Consider the following 18,420-nt stretch of genomic DNA (forward strand, 5'->3'; position numbering starts at 1 on the left):
GCACAGTAATTTTCTAAAATTTTTACGAGTAGAATATTAATAAGTACACAAATTCAAACAAATGTTAAAGATACATTAAAATAATTTCAAAATATAATGCTTGCATATATGAAGTTTCATACGTTTTAGCTCTGTTATATAAAAAAAATTATTCAAAGGAAACGGCCAAACAAAAAACAAATTATGCATTGCTTCATTTATTGAAGGTAAAGATTCATAAAATATTCAAATATTTTGCGGTTAAGCCAAGGCCGACCGTCTATCGGCAAGCAGTGCACTTATCGGCAAGCAGTGTGTTTGCAAACATTTCAGCGGTGGCAGCTCTTCTTGTTTTAGCTAGAAACTAGCTATTAAATTAAGAATTTTTTAGAGATAAGAATATTCAAATAACAATTAAAAGTTAAGAAAATACAAATATTTAAATTCAATCACATCATTAGACAAAAACCAACTGACCAGCTACAGAAAAATAAAAAATATCCACATTCGCTACCCCTGAAAACTTACGCAGCACCTGTAGATCAGCAGGCGTGCGTTTGATTTGTTTTGAATTGATTTGGTTCCGATGTTGCTTCGGAGATGTGTCCTGTTTCCGTTTCCCGCCGTGCGGCTGGTGCGTCGGAGTTTGCACCGCCAGCATGACCACATCGTGCTCCACCCGGAGGTGCGGCAGGCGCTGCAGCTCCAAAAGCCGGTGGTGGCCCTCGAGTCCACGATCATCACGCACGGGATGCCGATGCCGGAGAACGTCATTACGGCGCTGGCGGTGGAGGAGGAAGTGCGGCAGAATGGAGCCATTCCGGCCACCATTGGCATTCTGGACGGACGGATCAAGGTGGGACTGACGCGCGAGGAACTCACCACGCTGGCCAAGAAGCCCCGGGAGCAGGTGATTAAGTGCTCTCGCAGGGATCTACCCTTTGTGGTGTCCAGAAGACAGAGTGGTGGCACTACTGTGGCCGCCACAATGATCATTGCCCACCGGGTGGGCATCCGGGTGTTCGCCACTGGAGGAATCGGAGGAGTCCATCGCGGTGGCCACGAGACCCTGGATGTTTCCGCCGATCTCACCGAGCTGGGACGCACTCCGGTGGCCGTGGTCTGCAGCGGCGTCAAATCCATCCTGGACATTCCCCGCACACTCGAGTACCTGGAGACGCAGGGCGTGTGTGTGGCCAGTTTCGACAGTCCTGGTGGCATCTTTCCAGATTTCTACACAAGGGACAGCGGCTGCACGGTGCCCTACAACCTCAGAGGTGCCCAAGAGGCGGCGGAACTGTTGCGATCCTGGCGGGAACTGAAGATGGAGTCGGGGCTGCTGATCGGTGTCCCTATCCCAGAGGAGTTTGCTGCAGACAAAACTAAAATTGAAGAGGCCATCCAGGAAGCAATTGCCCATGCCAAAACACAGGGAATCTCTGGCAAGGAGGTGACTCCATTTCTGCTTGCCGCCATAGCCAAGATCACGGAAGGAAGGAGTCTCAAGTCCAATATAGCCCTCATCAAAAACAATGCCAAAGTGGCTGCCCAAATAGCCGCTTCCCTTTGTGAAGTGTCTACAAAAATGGATAATCCAAGCCAGAAATCCATCGACAGAAAACCTCTGGTTGTGGGAGCCTCCATTTTGGATCTCTCCTTTACAGTAGACGACCAGAATCGCGACATGAAACTGGATGGAGCCACTTACTCCGCCGTGGCTAAACAGGCAGCTGGAGGAGTGGGTCGGAACATCGCCGAGGGGATTTACAAGCTCTACGGGGATGTAAACCTGATATCCGCCGTGGGCAACGATCAAATGGGACAAACACTCCTCCAGATGATGCCAAGGGCACTGCAGCGGGGCTTGATTCTGGCAGACAGCCATAACACATCCTTGTGCTCTCTAATCTTCGATAAATTTGGGGATTGCAAGCTGATACTGGGCAACATGGAAATCCACCAGAGCATTACACCCGAAACCCTTCAGGCGCACCATCAACTCTTCCGGGAAGCTCCTCTCATCATCATGGACAGCAATATCTCCGAACAGGCGATGGCCAGCATCCTGCAGCAGGCGCAAAAGTATAAGATTCCCGTCTTTTTCGAGCCCACGGATATGTTCATAGCAGGGAAACCGTTTAAACTGCTGCCGGAGCTGACCAAGAACATACGCCTAATCAAACCGAATCTCCAGGAGCTGAAGACCATTACGGAGGCCATCACTGGCGAGCCGGTCAAATGGAATCCCGATACCAAGCTGCCTCAGGCGGAACTCCTGCATCAGGCCAAGTCCATGATCAAAAAAATCGACTGCCACTTCAACTGCATCATTGCCACGTTGAGTGATCACGGGGTGCTCCTAAGCTATCGACGGGATGCGGACAACGATGCCAGGCTGCTCTTGGACGTAAGCAAATCCTCACAACAGCACTGCACTCGCTTCTATGCCGCTCCAATGGTCCACAACATTGTCAATGTCTCGGGAGCGGGCGATAGTTTCTGTGCGGGATTCATCACTGCCCTACTGCGAAGCTGCACCCTGGACGAGTGCGTAGCCGGCGGATTTGTGGCCGCTGAAAAGGCCCTGCAATCCGAGTCGGCTGTGCCCACGACCTACTACTCAAATCAGGAATCCTTCGAGAGTCGCTACAAGCAAACTGCCAAGATCATCCAACAGCAAAGCATTTAGATGGTACTTTACCGAAAATAACGATGGCATTTACTCAGGACCTTACCTTTATTCCTAAGTTTTTTCTTAAAGTGTACAAGATAAAGATTTGTCTAGTAAGCCCATCTGAAAGATGCAATTAAACCAATTAATGTTTTTAAACGAGAACCTCTTTTTGTAGAACTTACAGCTTTATGACCTTGTCCTTGCCGCCAGAGGCAACTCGAGAGCCATCCGGCGCCCAGTCCACACCAAATACCTCATCTGCATGCCCAGGCAGCTCTTGTGCAAGCTTCTTGGTCTGTACACTCCAAACTAATTGAGGAGAACATAGATTAATCCAAGTCAGATAAAACAGATGCTGGGCTTACCCTTCAGTGTTGAATCCTTGCTACCGGATACTATTAAGCGGGAGTCCGCGGACCAGGCCAGCGTGTAAACCGCCTGCACATGACCACGGAAGGTGGCCATGTACTGACCATCGCTGGCGCGCCACAGACGCACCGACTTGTCGAACGAAGCTGAAGCAATTAACTTTACATCCGGCGAATATTTCACATCGTTGACCACGTTCTGGTGGCCTGTCATGCGCTCCACGCACTTGTTCTGGTTGTTGCGCCACAGATAGAGGGTGTTGTCGTCGGAACAGGAAACCAGGGACTCCACCTCATCCGGGCAGACAGCCTGGTAGCGTTTCAGGGCGGACTCCTGCAACTCCTCAGCTGTAAAATATGCTGTTTTAGTATCGTCACAGTATGTTAATGACCAGAATCAACGAATTCTTACTGCTCAGGTCCAGTTGACTCTTGGAGCGATCCTTGACCGGATGGAATGGACCCGTGCGCAGCACGTAGTCCGTGCTCAGCGCAATGTTGTTCACCCAGTGAGCGTGGCCAGAGAATGTACGGCACAAGATGCCATCGGCTGAACGCCACATCTTCACAGTGCGATCCTTGGAGGAGGTGTATATAAGTCCCGATCCTCCCCACCGCACAGCTGTCACTGCATTCGTGTGTCCGGCGATGTTCATCAAGCACTGGCCCAGTTTCACGTCCCAGATCCGGCAATCACCGTCACCACTGGCGGAGGCAAGTTTCCTGCACTCCGGATCGCGATGATACGGCTCCCAGGCGAGGCAGTTAATGTGTTTCCTGTGCCCGCTCAAGGGACGGCCCTTCTGCTGGCCCGTCTCCGGATCCCAGATGATTATGGAGCCAGCCTTGCAGCCACTGGCCAAGCGTTTGCCATCCGGAGCCCAGGCTACGCACAGAACCCACTGCTTGTGACCTGTGCAGGTGAAGTGCGGCGTCTCTGTGTTGAGATCCCATAGGCGCACTGTGGTGTCGCCACTTCCACTGGCCAGATGAGCCCCGTCCGGGCTGAAGTTCAGCGAGACCACGGCCTCCGCGTGTCCCGGCATGGAGCTCGTGCATCTGGTCACCGGACGCACTTTGAAAACAGCCTGCGGCTGGTACACAATGTCGATCACGTTCTCCGTGTCCACCGACGCCAGGTCCAGGGTGTCCTCCAGGCTCTTCTTGATCTCATCCTCCCCCACGAAGAACAGATACGGAGTGGCCTCCTCGTTCTTCAGCAGAGCGTTGCAAATCAGACCCAGTTGCTGGGTGGTAATCCCCGCCGGCAGGTCGATGGGCGGCCCCGCCTCCTCGCCCGTATCTGAAATGAGGCGCGCCTGTATCGTGTGCGGCGTTGCCTGGGGCTCTGAGTCCGTCTCCACCTGCATTTTCTGTTTTTTGGCCAACATTTCGCCTCGAGAGAAGTGGTCAAAACAAAAATAAACACGTGCCGCGACTTTCCGTCAGTGGTGGGCAAGTCAGAAGTTATCGAGGAATTTGCCTTGTATGTCGTGACACGATTTATGTATTAAACATATTTTGATATTCGCTAAAAAAAATGATTTAGTTTCGAAATATGTCTATCAGGAATAAAAAATATTCAATGATTTCTATTTTTCAAATCAGAAATAATGCAAAATCGAAATCGATTATCTTTAAAATCAATTGGAATATAAAAAACTAAACAAGGAAGAACGCTATAGTCGAGTACCTTGACTATCAGATACCCGTTACTCAGCTAAAGGGACCAAAGGGAAATGGAGATATGCAAGCAGCAAAGAGAGATTAAAATGCGCCACCTACCGGCGGTAGACAGATTTAAGCGTCATGGGCGTTAGAGTGGGCATGGCAAATTTTTTTGGATCAATCGATAGGTATTGACGAGACCAATACATTTCAGTTTACTTTTTTATCTAGCATGAAAATTGTGGGCGTCACAGGTTTGGGCGGTTTGTGGGCGTTAAAGTGGGCGTGTCAAACTTTTTTTTGAGTCAATGGATAGGTATTGATGAGACCAATACATTTCAGCTAAAATTTTTATTCTAGCATCAAAACTGTAGGAGCCACAGTTTTGGGGGGTTTGTGGGCGTTATAGTGGGCGTGGCACTCTGCTGAAACAAACTTGCGCTGCGTAAGAAGCTCAGGAATCTGCACGCCAAATCTCAATAGCCTAGCTCTTATAGTTTCCGAGATCTCAGCGTTCATCCGGACAGACAGACGGAAAGACGGACATGGCTAGATCGACTCGGCTAGTGATCCTGATCAAGAATATATATACTTTGTGGGGTCGGAAACGCTTCCTTCTGCCTGTTACATGCTTTCCGACGAATCTAGTATACCCTTTAACTCTACGAGTAACGATACATTTATATAGTACATATATAGTTATAAAATAATTGTTCCGACATTTTCGATTTTTTTTAATCTGGTGGACTTGACAAGCGATTTAGCTATTTTTTATTCGCCATATTAGTTAGCTATTTCGATAATAGCTACTCAAGGTCGATCTATCGGTAAAAATCCATCTCTGAAATCCAAAGATTTTTCATGTACGCGTCTTGATAAAATTTTATAAAAATGGAAAATATTCCGCGAACACATGAAGGTAAGTGGAATAAACACATGCAGTGGCTAACCACAGTCACAGGTTATACCGGAGAACTACACTTTCCCGCCGGGAGTACCTGCGGACCGTACTCAGATCAACCGGTTTAGTTTCACCTGGCTGGTGGTCTCTCATGAAAATCAATTATTTTTATTCATTTGTCCTTTTTTCCAGACATCGAGGCACAGATCAGCGTGATCCAGGAGAAGAAGACGGAGCTGGCCAAGACCACGGCCGCGGCGGCCGGCGTGGGATTGCTGGACAGCGGGGGCTTCTTCGACAGCGACCTATACGACGATGATGCGGCCAAGGGGAAGGGGCGCTACGAGGGGTACAACACCTCCATTGCGGCAAACGATGCCGAGGAGGTGGACGAGGACGAAGACGACGGCTTCCCGGTACCCCAGAAGCGCACCACCTACACGGCCCCCACTTCCGTGCTGAAGGACGTGACCCAGGGCAAGGAGGATGTGGATCCCATGGCGGATCGCAGGCGTCCCACGATTGCGGATCGCGAGGATGAGTATCGGCAGAAGCGGCGTCGCATCATCATCTCCCCCGAGCGAGCGGATCCCTTTGCCGAGGGCGGAAAGACCCCGGATGTGGGTTCCCGTACCTACACGGACATCATGAGGGAGCAGATGCTGAAGGGCGAGGAAACCGAGCTGCGGCGTAGAATCCAGGAGAAGACCAAGGAGGGGACTCTGGTGAAGACTGCCTCCTCCTCGTCGTCGTCGGCTTCGAATGGAGAATTGGCTGCACCCAAGGACGGCGGCAGGAAGCGAGGCAGATGGGACCAGACTGTCAGCGACAGCTTTATCCCGGCCAAAGCGGCCACGCCAAGCAGCGCTGCTACGCCCACTTGGGAAGATGTGAGTATTGGCAAAAATATGTCTTCCCATCTAATTTTATATGTTTGGAAAAGATACTGACCATTAACATTTTTTTTTATTCCACAGAAAACTCCCGGTGACCATCGATGGGATGAGACTCCTGGACACAAGGGCAGTGAGACTCCAGGAGCCACTCCGGGACTAGGCACCCGTATATGGGACGCTACACCGGCTCACGCTATGACCCCTGGCCACGAGACACCTGGACACGAGAAGTCCGCTAGGAGGAATCGCTGGGATGAAACCCCGAAGACTGAGCGTGAGACTCCCGGACACAGCGGATGGGCCGAGACTCCCAAGCCAGATCGCACAGGAAGCGGAGCCGGCGTGGAAAGCATATCCATCGAGTCCACTCCTGGCGCCTCCAAACGTCGCTCTCGTTGGGACGAAACTCCATCGAATGCCACGCCCGCTATTACGCCCACAAATGCAAATGCCATGACCCCGAACATGACTCCAAGCATGACGCCACATGCTACTCCAGGACATGCTACGCCCATGCTGACGCCAGGAGGCAGCACTCCCATTGGAGTCAAGGCTATGGCCATGGCCACTCCCTCGGCGGGAGCTCTGGCTGCCATGACGCCCGAGCAGCTGCAGGCATATCGCTGGGAAAAGGAGATCGACGAGAGAAACAGGCCTTACACAGACGACGAATTGGACCAAATCTTCCCACCTGGTTACAAAATTTTACCGCCGCCAGCTGGATACGTTCCACTCCGCACTCCCGGCAGGAAGCTGATGGCCACACCCACTCCAATCGCTGGCACTCCAGCTGGATTCTTTATCCAAGTGGAGGATAAGAATGCCAAGTTCATGGACAATCAACCAAAGGGACAGAATCTCCCGTTCATGAAACCTGAGGATGCGCAATATTTCGACAAACTCTTGGTGGACGTCAATGAAGATGCTTTGTCGCCGGAGGAACTCAAGGAGCGGAAGATTATGAAGCTGCTGCTGACCATCAAGAACGGCTCGCCACCCATGAGGAAGTCGGCCTTAAGGCAGATAACGGACAAAGCCAGAGAATTTGGAGCAGGTCCCTTGTTCAATCAGATCCTCCCGCTGCTTATGTCGCCCACTTTGGAGGATCAGGAGCGCCATTTGCTGGTGAAAGTTATCGATCGTGTTCTGTACAAACTGGACGATTTGGTGCGACCTTATGTGCACAAGATTTTGGTGGTCATAGAACCTCTGTTGATCGATGAAGATCACTATGCCCGCATAGAAGGCAGGGAAATCATTTCCAATCTGGCCAAGGCTGCTGGCTTGGCCACCATGATCTCAACCATGAGACCGGATATTGACAACATCGATGAGTATGTGAGAAACACCACAGCGCGAGCCTTTGCCGTGGTGGCCTCAGCATTGGGCATTCCCTCGCTATTGCCCTTCTTAAAAGCCGTGTGCAAGTCGAAGAAATCCTGGCAGGCGCGTCACACTGGTATCAAGATTGTCCAGCAGATAGCCATTCTCATGGGATGCGCTATATTGCCACATCTTAAAGCCTTGGTGGAGATTATCGAGCACGGATTGGTGGATGAGCAGCAGAAGGTGCGCACAATTACAGCCTTGGCCATTGCTGCTCTGGCGGAGGCTGCCACTCCGTACGGTATTGAGTCCTTTGATTCCGTGCTGAAGCCCCTGTGGAAGGGTATTCGTACCCATCGAGGCAAAGGTCTGGCCGCCTTCTTGAAGGCCATTGGTTATCTGATTCCCCTGATGGACGCCGAGTACGCTAACTACTATACCCGTGAAGTGATGTTGATCCTCATCCGTGAGTTCCAGTCTCCGGATGAGGAAATGAAGAAGATCGTCTTGAAGGTCGTGAAACAATGTTGTGCCACCGATGGTGTAGAGCCGCAGTACATCAAAGAGGAGATCTTGCCGCACTTCTTCAAATTCTTTTGGAACCACCGCATGGCGCTGGACAGACGAAACTACCGACAGCTGGTAGACACCACCGTGGAGATTGCCAACAAGGTGGGCGCCTCTGAGATCATCAATCGTGTGGTGGATGACCTGAAGGACGAGAATGAACAGTACAGGAAAATGGTGATGGAAACAGTGGAGAAGATCATGGGCAATCTGGGAGCAGCGGACATTGATTCACGCCTGGAGGAGCAGCTTATTGATGGCATTCTGTACGCCTTCCAGGAGCAGACCACCGAGGACGTGGTGATGTTGAATGGCTTTGGTACCATTGTCAATCAGCTGGGCAAGAGAGTTAAGCCCTATTTGCCACAGATTTGTGGTACGATTCTTTGGCGACTGAACAACAAATCCGCGAAAGTGCGCCAGCAAGCGGCGGATCTGATCTCCAGAATAGCGGTAGTGATGAAAACCTGCCAGGAGGAGAAGCTAATGGGTCATTTGGGTGTTGTGCTGTACGAATACCTTGGTGAGGAATACCCTGAAGTATTGGGCAGTATCCTGGGCGCCCTGAAGGCCATTGTAAATGTGATCGGCATGACCAAGATGACGCCTCCCATCAAGGACTTACTTCCCCGTCTTACACCTATCCTAAAGAATCGTCACGAGAAGGTGCAGGAGAACTGCATTGACTTGGTGGGACGAATTGCAGATCGAGGCCCAGAATATGTGTCTGCTCGCGAGTGGATGCGCATCTGCTTTGAGCTTCTGGAGTTGCTAAAGGCCCACAAGAAGGCAATTAGGAGAGCCACCGTTAACACCTTTGGTTACATCGCCAAGGCAATTGGACCCCACGACGTGCTGGCTACTCTGCTGAATAATCTAAAAGTCCAGGAGCGTCAGAACCGCGTGTGCACCACTGTGGCCATTGCCATTGTGGCCGAATCCTGCCGACCCTTCACCGTGCTCCCTGCTTTGATGAACGAGTACCGAGTACCCGAGTTAAACGTTCAAAACGGAGTTCTGAAGTCCCTTTCCTTCCTCTTCGAATACATCGGGGAAATGGGCAAGGATTACATATATGCTGTCTGCCCACTCCTCGAAGATGCCCTAATGGACCGAGATCTGGTCCACAGACAAACCGCCTGCTCCGCCATCAAGCACATGTCCTTGGGAGTCTATGGCTTTGGCTGCGAGGATGCTTTGACGCATCTCCTTAATTACGTGTGGCCCAATATCTTTGAGACCTCCCCCCATCTTGTGCAGGCCTTCATGGACTCCGTCGATGGTTTAAGGGTGTCTCTGGGACCCATCAAGATCCTGCAATACACGCTACAAGGACTTTTCCATCCCGCTCGCAAAGTGAGGGACGTCTACTGGAAGATCTACAACTCGCTGTATATCGGAGGTCAGGACGCACTGATTGCCGGCTATCCGCGGATCACCAACGACCCGAAGAACCAGTACGAGCGGTACGAACTGGACTACACGCTCTAAGTTTTTTTAGCTAATCGGCTAGCAGTAGGATTCTCTAAGATACAAATATATAAATCCAAACTATACCAAATAAGTTTTTCTTTTGAATGAATCTTTCTAAGGTTGTTACAGTGGTATTTTCTGCCGCAAGTAATCTGAACTGAATCATTACAAGAAATATTTCCTGCTCTATTTTTAATCGTAAGCGATTTATCTTCAAAAAGATTAGATAGTTGTTTATTTACTGTTCGTATTTAAGCATGTGCTTAAGAAGATAAAGCAGACGAATCATCTATACAACCATTTCTTACATCGATGGCGTGACCTTAGTCATTTCTTTTGAAAGAGGCGCTAACTAGTTGCGTAGTAACATCCCATTCATAAGTTCGATCTGAAGTTCATTATTTATAATATAAACAATTTGTAAAAAACCGGGTTTTATTCTACGTTTAGAGTAGCTCCCCAATCCTCAACAGGTGGGCATCTACTGTGGACTAATCTTTTGGCTTAGGCGATAATACAAAAGTTTCTCATTGCAATGAGATTGGAACATGTTCATCTACTACGTCTTTGAGTGGTCTTGGTCCCTTTGATCATCATCGGTGGAGTATTGATTGGACGACTTCTATCAGGCTCTGCAGGCCGAACATGTAGTTCTCGTCTGGCAGGGCCTGTTCCGCTGGATAAACGTGGGCAAAGTCGATCATTCTGACCCGTACCCAGGTGGCGGGGTCATCTTCATTGAGGCGGTGGCCATTGAGCAGGGACTGGCTCGTCGGTGGGTTCCCCAATCTCGAGTAGTCGTAGCAGATGAGCAAAGAGCTGGCATAGAAATGCAGCAGGCGCTGCCGGTGGAACCAGGCGAGGATCTCCTGCAGCTGGCGGAGCACTTCGTTCAGTAGCACCTCGGTGCCCGCTCTCCTGCTTTTGGAATCACTTGTGCTGGCATTGAAGAACAAGGCCATAGTCTGCTTGAATCCCTCTACGTTCAGGCTCTTCCCGTAGTCCTTGCCGTGTCGCAGGATTGTGGTCTCCTTGGGATGCTCCTCGTTGGGCAGATACACCTGGAATCCCGGCAGGCAGAGGCCCAGCTTCTGCTTGCACAGCACGTACTTGGCCTCCTCGAGCTTCCGCTTGTTGGGCGAGGACGCTGGGTCCCAGGTTCGTTTACCCATCTTCACGTCCATGACGCACGGCTGGCGCATCCCACGCGTAAGGTCTTCCAGGCGGAGGAACGAGCGCTCGCGCCGATTCACAACCAGTTTCAGGGGGCCGTAAAACCGGGGGACGTGATCGCGGAGCAGGGCAAGGTCATTATCACCTGAAGCAGCTGCCGCAGCGAGTGACTCATAGAAGCGCAGCTCCCGTTCGCCGCACTCCGGCTTCCCTAGGGGCTTCAGGACGCATCCTGCCTTCGAGTCCTGCAGGAGGCCCACTGCCTCCGCATTGCTCTCCTCGAATGTGTGGCCGGCGACCTGAGTCCTCAGCTGCCGGAAGCCCTCGGGCAGCTCCTGCTCACTCTTGGCCATGGCGGCGGAGAAGTCGGTGTCCGGTAGACGTCTTGCCCTGGAGCAGCACCACTTAAGGCGGCTGAAATGCAAACAATAGCCCGCAAATCTCACGCAGAATATGTTTCGCGCACTTAGTAGTGGGTGAGAAATATCGATGGGAACATGGCGACTATCGACATCGGGAAACGGTGCGGAAGATATGTATGTACATAAATAAACAACGCTTAAAGTTACAAACTGTATTACATATATTTTTAGATTTTCACTGGTGGTGTGCCAGGAAAGCTACGGTGGATTTTAACCAGGGAGAAGTTATTAAGCCGTAGGTATATATTTGCAATAACTTTTCTTGAATAGGCCAATCCCTTAAAATATATTTAGATATTTTATATAATTTTTTTTTTTGTTTTAGCTTGGGCCATTAAATTAATTTATTTTTTTAAACATCGGTGAACGGGTTCGCTGCCCTTCAAATCTGGCAATGCCTTTGGCGGGAAAACATTCTGAACATTTTAATAGCTATTAAATTTGTTAGCAGTTTTTAAGGTAAAGGACATTTTTCATATCTAATATTAAGGTAAAGGCACTGAAGGCACTGTTTTGAGGTGGATGTTTTAATTAATTTATGGGCTTTTATTCCCTTATTTAAATTTGTAGCAAGCTAAAGTACACTAAGCGCCACAGGTGGCAGCACTACTTGAAGTTCAGTGTTCCAAAGTGGCTGTTAGTAGGTGTTGCAAAACGCACGCTCTTCTAATTTGTTGTTCTTTTTTGGGAGTGGTGGTTTTGGTTTTGTTTGTTAATTAAACGCGTTTATTTACCTTACCTTATCTTAAGCTTATCTACTATTAACTAATAAGGTATAATATGAAATCCTGGGAGATTGCTCTGGTGGCAGTCGCCGCCATTTACTTGTGTTCGCAAGGTTAGTTTTTGAGCTCGACGTTGGGCCACACCTATAAATGTTAATAAAAATGTAATCAATTCTCTAATTCCAGTAAACTTTGTGACTGGACTGGAGTGCTATGTGTGCTCCAACCAGACGGGCAACACGGAAAAGTGCCTGAACACCATCAAGACCTGTGAGCCTTTCGAGAACGTCTGCGGCACTGAAATCCGCTGGGGATCCCAGCCGTACTTCTCGGAGGGAGCCCTGAAGCAGTACTACGTGTCCAAGAGGTGCATGACCAAGGAGCAGTGTCAGTCCAAGAGGAAACGCTACATGCAGCTGTACTGTACCCACATCTGGTACGAGGACTGGGCGTGCAACGAGTGCTGCCAGGGAGATCGGTGCAACTACTTCGTGATTGTGGGTAGAAATTATGACCTATAGGGATCCCCATCTAATCTCACCTTGTTACAGAGTGGCGCTCCTTCGCGGCAGGCTTTGGGAGTCGGCCTGACCCTGTCCATCACACTATTAGGCCTGGGATCTTGGCTCATTCCACGCTCTTAGCCTCGCAAGCTCTGACATCACACGCACATTCCGATTTTTGTATTAACTTGACAGAACCGTCCATAAGCTAAGTAGTTTCCACCGTCCATTTATTAAGTAGATCGTCCAAGTGCCTTGACTCAACGTGGAGAATTGGAAAACAATTCCCAAAGTTTTGGGAAGTTGACTTCCCTCTCGAATATTTTACACTTAAAAAAATATGTCTTAACTTGTTTGCCCGTTTCGTTGTTTTGTACGAATCTCATTTTTTAGAGACATATCATTTACATTGTTTCAAATAAGTTATCAAAGAGACAGCTAAAAATCTACTTTAAGAATCGAAAATATGCATACGTAAGTCATAACCCGATCCAAATCGAATATCACCCTGCAATAAAGCAACTTTGACGTCTTTTTGGCGCTTTAATATACAGATATTCCACATTCACATATTGACAGTTCTCCACATCCTTTCAATCACTTGGCGCAGAAGCAGCCGGCAGTTACGGTGACGGTTTTGAACTGCCACGGTTGATCCTTGTTCATCCAGGAGTAGGCTGGATCTGTCTGCCCTGTGCCCTGTGTGAGAACCTTCACCTTGTACTCCAGAGGCCGGCAGTTGGATCCGTGGGAGCACTTGGCCAGATTCCGTCCGGAGCCTGATTCACAAACGGCATTCATCAGGTAGCGCGGATAGTGCATGCTGCCCAGATCCACCAGCTCGTTCTAGAGGATTATAGAAAGCTGTGAACACCCATCGGTGCTTATGGAATCCCAACAAACCGTAACTTTGCAATCGCAGCCTGCGGAGTGGACATCGTTGCGTTTGGTGGTCAGCAGGTCCTCATAGAAATCGTTGTAGTACATGGGCGGCAGCTGGTGGGGCATCGCCATTGCAATCTCCGTGGGATGTGGAGTACTCGGACCGAATCCGAAGAGGGCACTTAGCATCTTTGATGTACTGCGATCGGACTGCTGCTCCTCCCCATGCTGTTCCGGACATTGGGGCTCGCAACTCCTGAGACCCAGCATTTCGTCGAAGCCTCCATCACTGGAGTACAGACTGGCGTCCCCTGTATTTGTCAGGTTAAGCAGCACCAGCGCCGTTATGGAAATGGGCAACTTGGAAAGGAATAGAGTTATTTTTCCTCCGGTTAAGTTTAAGATGTAGGTGCAGTATCCTTGTGTTACTATCCATATTTTCAGCTGGAACTTACCCACGGCATTTTGCTCGATCTGTGCCTGTCCAGCGCTGAACTCCTTTTGCGGCCCTGGCCAAGGAGTCCTCGCACTTTTATACCCATCTAGGACAAAAGCCGCCTCTCGGATTACCTTTTGTGACAGAGATGAGAGCAGCAGCATCCATTACGGCTCGTCACCTGGACAGGATGGAACAATGGACTCAACGGTTGACACCACAACAATGGCATACCACGCCAAGCTCAAGTGGCCGGCTGATGGGGTTGAGTCCCTTGGCTATTTATACTTTTTTGCTGCTTTCAATAGGGAAATGGCTTTAAGGCCTCAAGTGCCGGCAGAGGTGGAGAACTTTTGGGGGCGGGAGTGGCCAAAGGAAGCCCACTGACCCAGACATGTGTACACTGTACACAGGCAAAGGGCAATCTGATCCCCTTCCCCCACCATCGATGACGTTGACCAGGGTGGGTTTTTGGATTTTTGGGTTCCGAAACAGCTCCGAAAACTTTTGCTGCAGCATACTTTTCAGTGAGAGGATGAATTTCCGATTGGATTTTCATTGTCCGGAATTTCCCTCTGTGGAGGAAGCCACTTTGTTTTCGGATTTCCGATTGCTGGGGTTTTAAGCAATTGGCATTAGCTAATATTCTAAAAATGTATTTGTAATATAAAATCTTTGTTTTTCTATCTTAGCTTGTATAGTTAAGCTAATATTTTTCCTTATAAAATAATAAGATAAGCCTAAGGGTATAAAGTAATAGTTAAAATCGTATCTTAAATACCCAAACTACATCCTCCGAAGCCAACATGAACTGCGCTCCTGCCACCATAAACTATGAGCTCACTGTGTCTCCCAGTTTGGCCAGCTTGGGTCAGGTGCACCGCCTCTGGCATAACAAGCTCGGCTAGAACGACTGCCCAAGAGACTAGACCGGGTCAGACCTTTATACACACGATAGAGCATATAGTATAGACTATTGCTGGTAGGGAGCCCACGAGTACAGTGGACTCTGGGCGACTTCTACGGCTTCCGTCGACGGGCAGCACGCACTGTCACTGTCCGCTGTGGAAATCCAAATCCTCCTCAGTCGAATTCGCGTCGTCGAGGCAAGAACATTGCCGTGCCACATAGTTTGACATGCACAGCCGGACAATTTGACATCGCAATCTAAAATCGAGTGTGAGAAGTCGGGAATCGGAAACGGAATCGGAGGAGATGCAGCTTCCTTTGGTGGCGGATTTGTGCTGAGCTGTGCAGCTGCCTTCTTGGAGAGACTTCATCCGTTTTTTGTCGTCGTCGTCGTTGTTGTTGTACAGTTTTTCCGCCGTGGAATTTGTCCAAGCGGAAAAGCGAAAAGAAGCAGCACCGCGAAGCCCTCGAAGTGTCGACGAAAATCGTTAAAAAATAGAAAAACACTCGGCGACTATGTCACGACGCGCTTGAAGACCCCCATCCGCTTCGAGGGAGATATTGAGATTGAGCGAGATCCAAGCCTCAGCGGGCACTACATCGCCACCCACTCTATCCATCCAAAGCTACCCACTTCAAACTCAGGATTCGCATGGACAAAGGCACAATGAAGCGCAAGCAGAGGAGATACAGGTATGGATCGGGGTATCACCCAGATATGATGAGGTGTAAAAAACAAAGGATCGGAAATATGACAAAGGAATAATATTCGCTTTTTTAAGGGGTAGTGTAAAAATTAATTTGATTTATTTTTAACTATGTATCCTAAAGGAAAGGAAGAAATATTTCGATGATAGGTTTAAAATGTATCATATATGATTACATTTTATTATTGTTATTGCTTAAAAAGTAATATATAGGTAATATTATTATAATGTTATTCCTTCTTCAAAACGTTTTATAAAAATGGAATACTACTTCATGTCAATTTGCCAATTTCATATTTTTTAAAGATGTATGTGATTTTTACTTGCCATAACCAGTCCAATCTTTTGAGACACATATTTTTTTAGAAAATATCCTAACTAATTTATATTATTTATTAATTTTATATTATAGAAAATATTATAAATTTAAAAAAATTATCCATCATCACTATTCAAAGACAAGTTATTAGATTGATTAATTGATATAAAATATTTGTAAACTTTTTGCCGCAGAACCACATTTAACACCCTGCAGCTGCAGGAGCTGGAGAGGGCGTTCCAACGAACCCACTATCCGGACGTGTTCTTTCGGGAGGAGCTGGCAGTACGGATCGACTTGACGGAGGCACGGGTGCAGGTGTGGTTCCAGAACCGGCGGGCCAAGTGGCGCAAGCAGGAGAAGATCGGTGGTCTGGGCGGCGAGTACAAGGAGGCAGCGCTGGATCTCGATGTGGCCTACGACGATAGTGCTGTGCTCGGCCAACTGGACAGTGCGTTGGGTAGGAAGCACAAAGGACTTCAAGTTTTACCTATAGAACAAGTATATATTTCCATTTATTCTAGGTGGCGGCGGAACTCTATTGCCGGACACCCCTCCGCAATCCTCGAACTCCCTGGATAACGAACTGAAGGCTTCCTATGGCACAGGGGCCATGTCGCCCTCCAGGCTATCACCGAATATATTCCTCAACCTCAACATTGACCACCTGGGACTGGAAAGAGGTGGCAGTGGTCTCTCGATGGAGTGGTCCACCTATCCTCCGCCTCAAACGCAAGCGCAGACACAACCGCAGATGGACCCAGAGAATCACCTCCAGCAGCAGCACCCGCCACAACAGCTTCAAACCCATCCGAATCACCATGAGAACTCGAATCCTCACCAGCAGCAGCAGCAGCAGCATAATGGCCAGCATCATCAGGGTCTCGAGTTCGCCGCCTCCATGAACTTGGACATGGCCGATGGCTCCTCCGCCTACGATGAGATGAAGTTCCTCAGCGTGGACGTGGACCAGTTTACGATCGACAGCTTCAAGGCGGACTGCATTCTAAGCATGGAGCAGTCCCAGATGCAGCCATATGTGGGTCACTCCCAGCTGGTCGGGTCCTCTAATGAGCTGTGTCTCGAGGGGATCGGCATGTCCGCGTTTGGAATGGAAGAGGGCGAGCCCAAGACGCCCCCCTCACTTTTGGTGCTGGACAAGACGCTGCCCTCTTTGAGCATTGGAGTCGAAGGAATTGCTGATCTTGTGGAGCAACTGCATCATCAGCAACATGAGGGTGGGCCAGTGGGCGGTGGTGTCATCACTAGCGACGTATTGTGAATCCAACTTAGGTGAATTCTTTGCTTAGTTAAACGTAAACTTAATCCAATTGTAGCTTTAATTTAAATTGCTCCATCTTTGTGGTGGAAATGTTGGTGGATATAGGGGAAATGGAGTGTAAAGCCTGTTCTAGTTCTGTTCTTGTTTTCTAGTCAATGCTAATGCCCAAGTTCAAGACCAAACAAGGTCGCCACACTTGAATTCAAATACTTTAAAAAATTGTATTATCAAAGCTTAGATTTTCTTACGGATTACTTTAGTCCTTGAAATTTCTCTAGATTAGTGTAATTTTTAAAATTCCAGCCATGAAAAAGTTGTTTATTATAAGAGAATCTGTAAATTAATGACTAAATATTTCTAATATTTGAAGACAAACATTTTTTGGTTGAGAACCTTTGGCGCAGTGTTAAATTCGAAAAGTGAGTAGAGAGGAAACATTCAAATCGAGACGAAACGGGTCCTTAACTACGAGTACAGCTACCATTTTTGGCCAGGTTCTGTTTTGGCTTTTATGGATTCCGCATGTGTGTGCCCAACAATGGAGTCCCCCTACGCTCCTGCCACGCCCCTACCCTCCTGCACACGCCTTATTTGTGGCTCGGATTAGAGGCAAACTAATTGTGCGATTTGAATGGATTTCGGGTTTCAGTTCTGTTTGTTCGGCAATAACATTTGCTTTGCTTTTCAACAATTGCTGAAGAGCCCCAGCCCCTGAACCTCGGACCATCCCACTGGCTGGCTGTAATTTCCATTTACTGTTATTACCGTGGACTCCTGCGGAACCTGATCCTAAGCAGTCTTAACGAAGGACTCCTACACTCCATTTAAAAGCCGCCTCGGCTTATGGAAAAGCTCGCAGCAGATGAGGGCTTAATGTGGGCGGACAACAGAGGAGTGGCGAAGTTGGAAATTAAGAGATACCAGATATAAGCAACATAGACTTTTCGAAACGTGTGCAATAAAAGGAGGATTTATAACGATTCTTTTATATAATTTTTATTATTAATTTAGTTTGTTTACACTGTAGCCGAAAGTTCAAAACCTTGGGTACAAGAAGGAATCCTTTTTCTTATTTTTTTTTAGTAATAATAAAAGGGTTTTAAGTGGAAGATAAAAATTATTTTTTATTATCATTATAGGCAGTTCAAATAATAATGTTTCTTAAGAACTGAAGAAACTAAATTAAAATATATTTTTGTGTAATATTGAA

The 18,420-nt window shown here is 48.4% G+C and overlaps 7 protein-coding genes across 8 annotated transcripts; 4 read left to right on the forward strand and 3 right to left on the reverse strand.

Annotated features, from left to right (window-relative positions):
- Nucleotides 1-526: 526 nt before the first annotated feature.
- Nucleotides 527-2,809, forward strand: LOC108021300 (uncharacterized). The gene has a single exon (XM_017089952.4). It carries the CDS (start codon nt 566-568, stop codon nt 2,666-2,668), a length of 2,103 nt encoding a protein of 700 aa, XP_016945441.2. The 5' UTR covers nt 527-565; the 3' UTR covers nt 2,669-2,809.
- Nucleotides 2,698-4,412, reverse strand: Nle (notchless protein homolog 1). The gene is made up of 4 exons (XM_017089953.4): nt 3,434-4,412; nt 3,019-3,369; nt 2,836-2,962; nt 2,698-2,773 (listed from the first exon to the last, which is right to left on the reverse strand). Exons 1-4 carry the CDS (start codon nt 4,410-4,412, stop codon nt 2,761-2,763), a joined length of 1,470 nt encoding a protein of 489 aa, XP_016945442.1. The 3' UTR covers nt 2,698-2,760.
- Nucleotides 4,413-5,504: 1,092 nt separating this feature from the next.
- Nucleotides 5,505-9,943, forward strand: Sf3b1 (splicing factor 3b subunit 1). Its single transcript, XM_017088046.4, has 3 exons — nt 5,505-5,608; nt 5,783-6,480; nt 6,568-9,943. The coding sequence occupies exons 1-3, from the start codon at nt 5,581-5,583 to the stop codon at nt 9,868-9,870; spliced, it is 4,029 nt and encodes a 1,342-aa protein (XP_016943535.1). The 5' UTR covers nt 5,505-5,580; the 3' UTR covers nt 9,871-9,943.
- A 326-nt stretch (nt 9,944-10,269) lies between these two features.
- On the reverse strand, nt 10,270-11,563 carry Ipk2 (Inositol phosphate kinase 2). Its single transcript, XM_017088047.4, has one exon. The coding sequence runs from the start codon at nt 11,376-11,378 to the stop codon at nt 10,446-10,448; it is 933 nt and encodes a 310-aa protein (XP_016943536.2). The 5' UTR covers nt 11,379-11,563; the 3' UTR covers nt 10,270-10,445.
- Nucleotides 11,564-12,100: 537 nt separating this feature from the next.
- On the forward strand, nt 12,101-13,228 carry cold (coiled). The gene is made up of 3 exons (XM_017089943.4): nt 12,101-12,285; nt 12,359-12,669; nt 12,724-13,228. Exons 1-3 carry the CDS (start codon nt 12,228-12,230, stop codon nt 12,814-12,816), a joined length of 462 nt encoding a protein of 153 aa, XP_016945432.1. The 5' UTR covers nt 12,101-12,227; the 3' UTR covers nt 12,817-13,228.
- On the reverse strand, nt 13,208-14,151 carry Ptth (Prothoracicotropic hormone). Of its 2 annotated transcripts, none has more exons than XM_070999563.1 (3): nt 14,013-14,151; nt 13,585-13,917; nt 13,208-13,521 (listed from the first exon to the last, which is right to left on the reverse strand). In XM_070999563.1, exons 1-3 carry the CDS (start codon nt 14,097-14,099, stop codon nt 13,273-13,275), a joined length of 669 nt encoding a protein of 222 aa, XP_070855664.1. In that variant the 5' UTR covers nt 14,100-14,151; the 3' UTR covers nt 13,208-13,272. The 2 variants fall into 2 exon arrangements, with proteins under 2 accessions (XP_070855664.1, XP_016945431.2); XM_017089942.4 differs by having other exon boundaries at nt 13,579-13,917.
- Nucleotides 14,152-15,400: 1,249 nt separating this feature from the next.
- Pph13 (PvuII-PstI homology 13) lies at nt 15,401-18,192 on the forward strand. Its single transcript, XM_017089939.4, has 3 exons — nt 15,401-15,595; nt 16,123-16,388; nt 16,453-18,192. The coding sequence occupies exons 1-3, from the start codon at nt 15,555-15,557 to the stop codon at nt 17,208-17,210; spliced, it is 1,065 nt and encodes a 354-aa protein (XP_016945428.2). The 5' UTR covers nt 15,401-15,554; the 3' UTR covers nt 17,211-18,192.
- Nucleotides 18,193-18,420: the final 228 nt, after the last annotated feature.

The sequence above is a fragment of the Drosophila suzukii genome, chromosome 2L (assembly GCF_043229965.1).
Source record: "Drosophila suzukii chromosome 2L, CBGP_Dsuzu_IsoJpt1.0, whole genome shotgun sequence".
Classification (NCBI taxonomy): Eukaryota; Metazoa; Arthropoda; class Insecta; order Diptera; family Drosophilidae; genus Drosophila; species Drosophila suzukii.